The 9,558-nt window shown below is 40.9% G+C and overlaps 1 protein-coding gene across 1 annotated transcript in view; it reads right to left on the bottom strand. All coding sequences in view use genetic code 11, as the record gives it.

The window, feature by feature from the left end:
- Window positions 1–9,033, bottom strand: part of EGR_01291 (Non-lysosomal glucosylceramidase) — a gene marked incomplete at both ends in the record, with an annotated part of 15,681 nt that extends 6,648 nt beyond the window's left edge. Inside the window, 7 exons of the mRNA XM_024490540.1 lie at window positions 1,758–1,886; window positions 3,883–4,093; window positions 6,243–6,486; window positions 6,890–7,225; window positions 7,752–7,952; window positions 8,022–8,229; window positions 8,804–9,033. Coding sequence (XP_024354864.1) covers window positions 1,758–1,886; window positions 3,883–4,093; window positions 6,243–6,486; window positions 6,890–7,225; window positions 7,752–7,952; window positions 8,022–8,229; window positions 8,804–9,033 — 1,559 coding nt within the window. The remainder of the gene's footprint in view (window positions 1–1,757; window positions 1,887–3,882; window positions 4,094–6,242; window positions 6,487–6,889; window positions 7,226–7,751; window positions 7,953–8,021; window positions 8,230–8,803) is intronic.
- Between the last annotated feature and the right edge of the window lie 525 nt (window positions 9,034–9,558).

Below are 9,558 nucleotides of genomic sequence, written 5' to 3'. Positions count from 1 at the left end.
AGTGAGTCAGTGAGCTCATAGTGCGGAACACAAGAAGTGGAAGCCAAAAGTGCCCCAATAGCACTCCTTGCTGCAAGTTTGACCAATTGACCATGAGGAGAGCAATTCTATTTTTTATTTTTCAAAAAAAGTAGACGCTTTCACCTACCGAAAGTCTTCGTGATTATCTAAGCTTAGTTAGTGACATCCCAATGATTGCTCTTGAGTGCGGTAACGGTTATTCAAATTTCACGTTAAGGAGCAGCTAATAAACACTGAGTCAATTGAGCGATTTGCACCTATTGGTTGAGGCAAGATGGTCTGCCTCACCATGAGTTACCGTTAGACATACGTGCTTCGGGTCTCCCATGATAGAACATTAGCATTGAGGTCTTTTAGGCGCCTTGTTCCTCGCACACGAAACAGAAATTAACCACGTGCACAAAGTGGTTGAGCAATAGGAAACGGAAGCACGAAATCCTAAAGAAAGCACCGCTGATTGTCAATGAATGATCCAATCGCAACATGGCAGTCAATTTCATTTAAATGGAATACATGGAATACACTTAGAACTAAATTAGAATGCAATCAACACTGAATCCTACTTCGCTAATATACAAGCGTCACATTGGCCCCCTATGACGTTTCTCCGCTCCTAGTGACCTTTGGATAGCTTCTCACCCGAAGAATAGCACCAGAGCGCATGATCAGACCAAAGGAACGGTAGGTTCCTTGCATTAAGAGGCACCTCCACCCTCTTCAATCATGTAATTTATCGGAATCTTAGCCACAGAGCTAAAAAGATTCTCAACGTCTGCTGATGCATGAAGTGTCATGACTGAGAAAACTTCAATCTATTATCAAGACTGTTTTCAATACTGATGCATCATTCGGTTGCATAGTAGGGCAACCTTGCCTAGTTTCGACAAGACCAGTCCGAAGACCCCATGTTTTCCAGTTATCCAAAGCACTCAATTTCAAGGTAGTAGTTGGGATCGAAAGCGCGGAAGTTGGGTGTGCCTTAAGGATAGAGCAGCAGACGCAAATGCAGCCAGATGTTTGAACAGTTTAATCAATTGATGTCGTCAGAAGAAAGAAAGTATGATATGTTTATGTTCAATGCTAAACTAGAAGGACATAAACAAAGCTTGAACCAAGAACGCTTAAACCAGAGCTTTATGCTGCAATAATAGGGCTGGAAACAATAGACCTCGTCAAAAATATTACCTTGAATTTTAACGAGCTACCAAAACATTAAGCATTCAGAAAAGCTTATTACTTCATCAAATCCCAGCAAAAGTGTCAACATTTAATGCAGAAAAACAGAACCACTGGTTTTCTTGACATAAATCTATCTAAAAAGAAAGTAAAGTTTTGGAACTATGGTTTAATGAAACAGTGAACATGTTGCTACTTAGAGCCATAAATTTCTCAAACACCTGACTTTTGAATAATTATGCACTGAACAATTTGTTAGGTAAACTTTGCACGACTTTCAACACTTCACAAAACGAGGCACACTTACTGAAGTTTCAATCGTGTTTCTATGGAAGTGTTTTAGGAGTCAAGTTAGCTGAACGCAAAACCGGTTAAAATTAGAGCGTGAAGATGCATCGTGTAAATTTGGCGCTTTTGGGGTCACCACGAGCATATTTTCTTACGCATGTAAACAGTCCGAAAACGCGACAAGAGGAGCTAATGGTAGGTGGAATTAAAATATTCAAGGGGTCAAGAGGTAGCTAAAAGGCAGAAGAGAGGGGAGGGGAAGGGGAACTCACGGGTTGGAGAGGATTGGTGACTGCCACTCGATGATCGCCTTCCTCCAGTTGCGCCAATTCTCCGCAGCATAAGCAAGCAACTCCTTCGTTCCCTTGACAATGTCCTCCGAAAACCACCGAGTGTATCTTCTGCAGTAGATGGACAAGCGTCAACATCGGCAAGCCCTCCTTTTTCCGCTATGATAACACTAAGAAATGACTTACCGAGGTAATGTTTATAGACATTGAAAAAGTGCTTACGATACGCGTTGATGACCCAACAATTTGTGTTATTCCTCGCAATGATCAGGAAGCTCTGAACGACACCCCTCACATAATGCCACATGCCTTCCCCCAAAGTGGCGATCATCTAGTAGGCGCGTAATCTTTAGCAGCATTTCGTGGTGGCAGTGACACAGAAACCGGAGCAAGTTACCAAAGTTAGATGAGGAGAGCGTGTGGGTAACTACTAAATTTAACAATTAACATGTTAAACTGAAGAACATGCTAAAATCACTACTGATTTGTTCTGCCCATTTCGCTACGAGTAGGAATTCTGATAAACCTCACTTAGCTTCAAAAGTTGCACCGAAACAACTTTAATCTCGCCTTCCGATTAGAAAATATTTCAAAAAGGAAAAAAAATGGATTGAAAAACTAGCATGAAAATGCAGCTTATAGAACATTTTCCAAATGCATTAAACACAACTGAAAACAGAGTTTTTGAATATTTTAAACCTGATGTTCTAAGCAAATCGGTGCTTCGGAATGGCATCACATGCTCTACCGAAGTACCTAACTGACAAATGCTAGGACCCTTTTTCCGATAAAAAGAACTGGCACCAGTCCCAGGGGTGGTGCAATGTATGGGTGAATTTTGATATGCAGAGAAACGCGCCAGTGGTCGGATGCAGTGAGTGTGATGTAAAAAATGCTTGGGGTATGAAAAAAATTCCTTGAACCGAGGTGAAATTCCAGAAATCAAGTCTTATTAATACAAATAAAACCTTAATAGTGATGAACGTATCTGCAAAAAAAACATCGAAAGTGGATTAAAAAGGTTCAAAAAGACGAAAGTGGGAGACTTAATTTGATGACTAATATTACCCTTATCATGATCCTTTATAATGACAAAGTGGAGAATAATGTGCATCATTAATGAAATGTAGACGTCGTATTACATGACGTAGGAAAGAGAAAGAAAAAAGCTACAACAGTTTAAGTGCCCATCAGAGCCAGAGTGATTTCACGCCTGCCATTACTTGCTGTCGTCGTTTCTACGCTGCTGGTGCTTGAAATCACTCAATGCAGTTGCTGGTTTATTCAACATATAACGAATACACTTTAAAACCATACGACCAAGTGATTCCAGGTGACCTATGGTGAAATACTGACAAAACGACGCTATACCACCCGTGGTTCTACAGAGAATTTGCTTCATAATTGCTGAACAGTGAAAGGAATTCAATCATTTCAGTTACGAAATGCAAATCATATTTGTCATATTAACAAAAGAAATATAAAAGCCAAAATAACTCGCAAGCCCTCAACAAGCGACTACCAAATGAGCACAATACTTTCAAATGGATATAATAGAAGAGACTAAAACAAAATCCCCTTCAACGATTCAAATGAAAAACACCGAGCATTCCTCCGTGCACTCACATGACACGAAGCATTGCAAGTTATGCTACAGGTAAAATATGCTAATCCTGAGATGCATGAAGAAAAATAGACCCATTTTGACTGACTAGTCGCATTCAGCTGTCGGATGCTAGACTTGGAACTAAACCAGTCATGCCTCTGCTAAAAGAATCACAAACATTTTAGTGTCAAAACGGATTGCCAGGGCGAACTGGAAGATATGGTCACAATCTGGCCTTAGATCAAAAAAACTATATGAGGCACCATCTTTGGAGAGTTTAAAGGCAGCCATAAGAAAGATAGATATGGTGATTAATCTTTACCGTTATAACTCAATTAGACTTCAGGTGAATGTACTAGATTTCTACTGAAAAATACAGATTATGAATAGGGCAAAGACAATGGAACATTTAGCGAATCAATCGATAAAACAGTTCATTAATTGTTTTTTCGAAGTTTGGCGTAAAGATGGCAGGTCCGAGCGCGAATTGATGAAACTCACCGTCGATAAGCTACGATAGCCGAGCGGAAATGGACCCGAGGGATGTGCCAGGTGACGAAGAAGTGGAGGGTGCTTGAGCCCGCTCCCACAATCCCCGATCGGCGAGGAGTGGGAGTAGGGAGGGTGGTGAGAGGTGGCGGCACAATGCACGTAGCGCATACGGCCATCACTAAATTGGGGGAGCGCTTCTTGTTCCCCTCGCGTCTATAACCTGCGTCAAGGAGGGGGTATCAGGAATCATGAAGGGTTTCAAGAGTGCCTTAAGTATACGGTCTTTGATTCATGATAAAATCTGATACCCAAGAGAGCTCTTCCAGAAGAGTGGACAAAGCGCTGAATAATTGGTAAGTCTGAAAAAGCAGCTGCAAAGATTTAAATATGCCTAATTAGTGTTGGAAATTCTAAATACCAAATTAAGATTACACTTACTTAGGCACTCCGTAAGAAATGAAGTTAATCAATTATTATTCAATCGATTAATCCCTCAAAAACTTATTTAAATCCACTTAAGCGTTGAGAAAGATTTATTGGCAAAAGTCACTCTTTACAGGCCTTCAAAAATATTGGACATTAGTAAAGATGAAACGTACTAAAAACGGTTATGGATTAGCAATGTTTATAAGTCCATTCCCTAAAAATTTGATTTGAGATGAAACTCAATTGGAATGTCAGACTACTTAGTATAAACGGATTAACTTATAGGGATGTTAGTTCCAGCAGATAAATAGCTCGCAGTGAGGTAGCCAGTAAAACTAAGAAAACTCACAAAAGTTAAATACAGAGTGGAATAATAGGAAATATTTTCCCGAAGATAGAAGAACAGCAACTGGTGTGATTTCTGACGACAGCACAGGATCAGGTTGGAATAACCGTTTGAAAGCATACTTTCACCGCAAATTTCAACAATAAAGTGAGCCGAACACACAATAGCTTATTTCAGCCTTAAAATAAATTGCCAAACAATGCACTAGAGAAATGTAGCCTGTTGTATACTTTTCAGAAATTTAGAAGTCAAGGCGCGTCATGGCTAAAGACAATCAGTTGCACATACTTGGCAAAATAAAAGCGGATATCTGTGATTGAACCATGATGCAACAAAATTGAAGTGTAAGTCAATTGGAATCATCAGACACGCGGAGTCAGGTCATAAGATTTGCAAGGGTTTTAACTCATTCGCACTTTTAGGGAATAAAGTGCTCTAAAATCTATTTAAACATCTCAGTGAAATTCTTCATAGAAAAAAACAGGTAAATCTCGTTCGAAACAGGCTCCCAAACCTGAAATTTTTTAAAGCCTTTCTGAACGAAGGAGAATCTCCTAAATTAGCAAGAGGGTTAGAGGTAATTGTACCAGACCTACCTAGTTCGTGGACTAGTATCCAATGCTTAGAGAATAATACAGACTACCAGTATCGTTTTAGGTGTTAAGAGACAGATAATAGTGTAGTAATAGCAAATCTAGTTTTAAGCTTTCATATACTCTAGTGAATAATATATAGGACATAAGAGATGCATGCTTTCTGTAAAGTAAAACTGCATTGCCTTAACCAGCTATCTTCCTATCTTCTGCAAAGGAAAGGGGTTACACGCGCATGAAAGCATGGATATACCAATTGCCTGAAGAGACTGATAACGGTAAGGCCTCGCAGCAAACTATTCACACTTGCACTATAATGTTAAGTCCGCCCACACTCAGGCCACAATAAAATCACGTGTGATCACAGGAGTACACCATCACTCCGAGTAATTACGACTTTTCAAAGCCTATGATCCACGCCAGAAAGAGAAAAGCTATTCTTCTTCACGACAAAGCTCAAAATTAGTTGTATAACAGCCAGTAGTAAGACAACGCATGCAATGTAAGCCCGGCAGTGCGGGCCAAAAAGGCATATCAGTAGATTCACTAGCGTTCAAGACTGGTAGAATATCGCAATATTGATTGTACCTGACAAAGATCAAACTCCCGCACCCATGCACAATAAACATAAGGCAGAGCTTGCACCCTCATCGTAATACATTGAGAAGTTTGTCAACTGACGCATCAATTGTCACGCCATGTCATAGATTAGAGCAGTCATACATCCATGTTGCATGGAAAACAAGTAATAATGTGCATTATGGTGATTGCACACTTTTAACGATTCATCAATTATATCTGCCAGAGGTAATTATGTGACTCATAAATGATGCACTAAGGCCTGTCAAGCTCACTACCTCCTAGTGTGGCAAATAGCACTTAAGAGAAGCTAAATGATTCTCAAAAGCTACCCCCCATTACTGAACCAGAAGGGAATGGAAAGTGAATTCGATTCAGACGTCAAGGAAACAAATATATTGTGCAAGTGATACAAAGAGTTTTACCGATATTATCGTCGTTGAGCAAACCTGTTTCTTTGAGGTCCTTCCAGAAGCGCGCAGCCAAAGGAGCCTGAGTATGAGCTCTCGGAAGGCTCTGTGAATACGCCTGCTGTGACTCAGAGGAAGAGGAGACGGGAGGTGAGGGGATCAGATTCGCATCTATTGAATCGGAACGGCGCAAACGTCCGCGCGAAGAAACTCTGCACGGGGCCTTGCATTGAAATCCAGGGCAGCAGGTAACCTTCACCTACACAGATGAAAATGTCAGCTCACTTTCGAGGCTTTAATGTCGCAACAAATAGGAGGGCAAAGGGAAGAGACAGCAGTGCAGCTGAACGCATTAATGTTTAATACAGCTAAAGTATTTATGGGATTTCTCGGTGAAGTCAGACACGACCTTTCAATATGAAAGATTATTTACTTAGTGGAGTGGAAGCAAATTATTCTTGAACCACTTCCAGAGGCAAGGAAGTGAATGTTGATATGGGTATGCAATAACTGTAAATAAAATCAACTAAATTTTCACGTTAAACCAGTTAATGAAAGCCTTGACTAAGCGACAAATCTAGCCTATTGTTTTATGGTTGGCAATCATAACAAACCGCTATGGATTCATTCTTACGGGCACAAACATAAAGAAAAGAGTAAACCTCATTTGAGGCGGCAGCAGCGACGCCAAAGCAGCAAGGCATTTGATGGCCGATGTAAGTCTCCATGAGGCATCCGCGCAGAGCATCGATCTCGAAGGTGTGGGTGAGTTCATCATTTACGGTGCTGACGGAGGCGTTCACTACCTGGGAGTCGCAGCACTCCACACCCGCAGTACCATGCTCCTGCGGCGGATGTTTTTTATACCGTGGACCACGCCAGGTCAGCGTGATCGAGACCCGAGCCTCCTGCGTGGGATGAAAGTTGAGCACTGTCCACTGGAACACTCCCACTGGAAGGCAACTATCCTTGTAGTTGTGCGGAATTACCGGAGAGATCTAAAGACAGACGCATTGTCACGCTAACAAAAAGAGCGTGCAAGACTACGGAATACAATTTAATGTGGCTCCGGCTCTAATGTCTCTAGCAAACTGCAAAAACAGGTAAATAAGTTAATAATGCGGGGATAAAATGCATTTCTTCAAGGGATTTTCAGAATTCCGTTGCATTTTAAGAATACTGAATTAAATGAAACACATAAGTTTGCAGCAGCAGGTTTCGAAAAAGTGAGGCAATGAATGACTGCAATCAGTTTTTCTTCTGAAGCATAATATGCGTGTAACCAAAAAAGCAAACATTGCGCATACTTTCAAGATCGGATAATCACGAATACAAACGATAAATTTCCTACCGTACCTTCAATATCTAGTCGCTTTCAACGCAAACTTAGTCCATGACATGCGATAAACAAAGGAGACGTTTCCGTTTATCAGATAATAACATTTAGATCAGGTAAACTTTGCTTGTAAACGCAATTACATGTAAACAGAATTTGATTACAAAAAATCACACGTGGCGACTCACTTGCTCACAAATAAGTATTAAATAGACCTCGGGGAGTTCATAGATGGTCCAAGAGCGAGGATAGAGACCGATGTAGTGGCCTCGGTCGGCAGGAAAGCCCCACTCCCAGGACAACAAACCGTGAGGAATACTAGACCTACTAGTGTGTGGTGAAAGCACCTTTTGGTAAACTTGGCCTTCTCGAAACACCGAAACGATGAACTGTCAACAACGGAAAAATGTGACCGAGTAATGAAGACCAGCCCACCCTCAATGTAAACGACACTTCACCTGATCAGCGACATTGACTTTGTGATTGTATATTCCTGGACGAAGGCTTGAACGACAAAACTCTCCCTTGAAGCCTCGCCCTATTGTGCCACAACCAATGCCACCTAATGGCACACCATACATGGATTCCATTCGAATGGGATTCAGGGGGTCCATAAAAGGCATCGTTTTTGCCTTTTTATTCGGAATATAAATTCGATATAGGTATCTGGAAAAGGAATCGAAGTAGCAATGAATTCAAACAAGAACTCAATGGCCACGATGGGAAGTAATGTCAGTTAGTAGAAAATGGTGATGTGTGGTAGAATTTCAAACAGAGAAGCAGTAGTTAATTTGTTCGAGTCACAAATAAGAAATGGAGCAAATTTGCAACTAGAAATGGTTTTCTTATTAAGAGAGTAAACAAATAAACTCCGAAACCTAGACTAGTAAGCATCACTTAAAAAGTCCGTAAGGGAAAGTTAGATTAACAACCTCATTTAAGTAGTAATGAAGATGTATAAGGGAAGGTAATAATACGCATTTAGTTTAGCATTTTAATAGAACATGGAGCTACCGAAGAAAACGCAAAATACGAATGGGAGCATCAATCGACAAAGGTGTTAATTTTAAAAAAAGGAGGACCCAGTTAGTCTCACCAAAATAATAAACACTTGGAGGATGTCAAGGCGAGAACCTTAAAAAGATTCAGAAAGACTTAGAAACGCTCATTAGGACCAATCAAAACGTAGTTATCTCCAGAGGATTGTCGAGAGCATTAAAAAACCATGTAGCTCTTTTACCTAAAGGCCATTGGCGTAAATTCTGCGATCGTTTTAAGTCGCGGTGGCTTCGGTGGAGATGCACGAACCTCTTTCTGGTCAAACTTAGCGTGCCATCCATAAGATGAAACGATGCCGTTTTCCTTAGCAAACTTTATAGCGTCATCCGGCATGAGAGCCATCCCCGACGTCAGTGGTCCAGGCAGTCGAATGGAGCTGAATATTAAGGGCGTCCAAGAAAGGTAGAACATTTAAACACGCAGCTGTAAGTTGTAGGATAACTAGCGCTTTATTTTTTAGCTATGCTATCTCATTATTTCTAACCAAAGTGCTTAGCTTTTATTATTTTAAAGGAAGCTCCCGACAGAACCGAAACTGCAACAAGGTTAATGGGTTTGTCAAAATTATTTAAACGTATTATTTAATGTAGTTAAAATGAAGGAAGCTCCACCATTTTCATTTTTTATCCTAGAGTGATAGGCCTTATATGTGGCCTCCCGAGATCCCCCTGAAGACGAAAGAAGACACAATACTCGGGCAGAATGTATGTATTCAGCGCAGAGAAGGTGTCTGGGCTATTGGCATGGCCCGAAAGGCCAGCCCACCCAGCGAGGTACAAGGGAGCTAAGTCAAAGTACAATAATGGCCCCTTACTAATACCGAGGGATAAACCACCATCGTATTAAATAGTCGTATGTAACGAAATTGCATGCCCTACTGCAACAGCTTCGGATATGGCTTTGACAATAACAGATTCCATGTAAGTGTGGTGCCTC

This window comes from Echinococcus granulosus (genome assembly GCF_000524195.1).
Source record: "Echinococcus granulosus chromosome Unknown EG_S00005, whole genome shotgun sequence".
NCBI lineage: Eukaryota > Metazoa > Platyhelminthes > Cestoda > Cyclophyllidea > Taeniidae > Echinococcus > Echinococcus granulosus.
The sequence above is the reverse complement of the archived record's forward strand: the minus strand, read 5'-3'. Positions and strand labels throughout refer to the sequence as shown.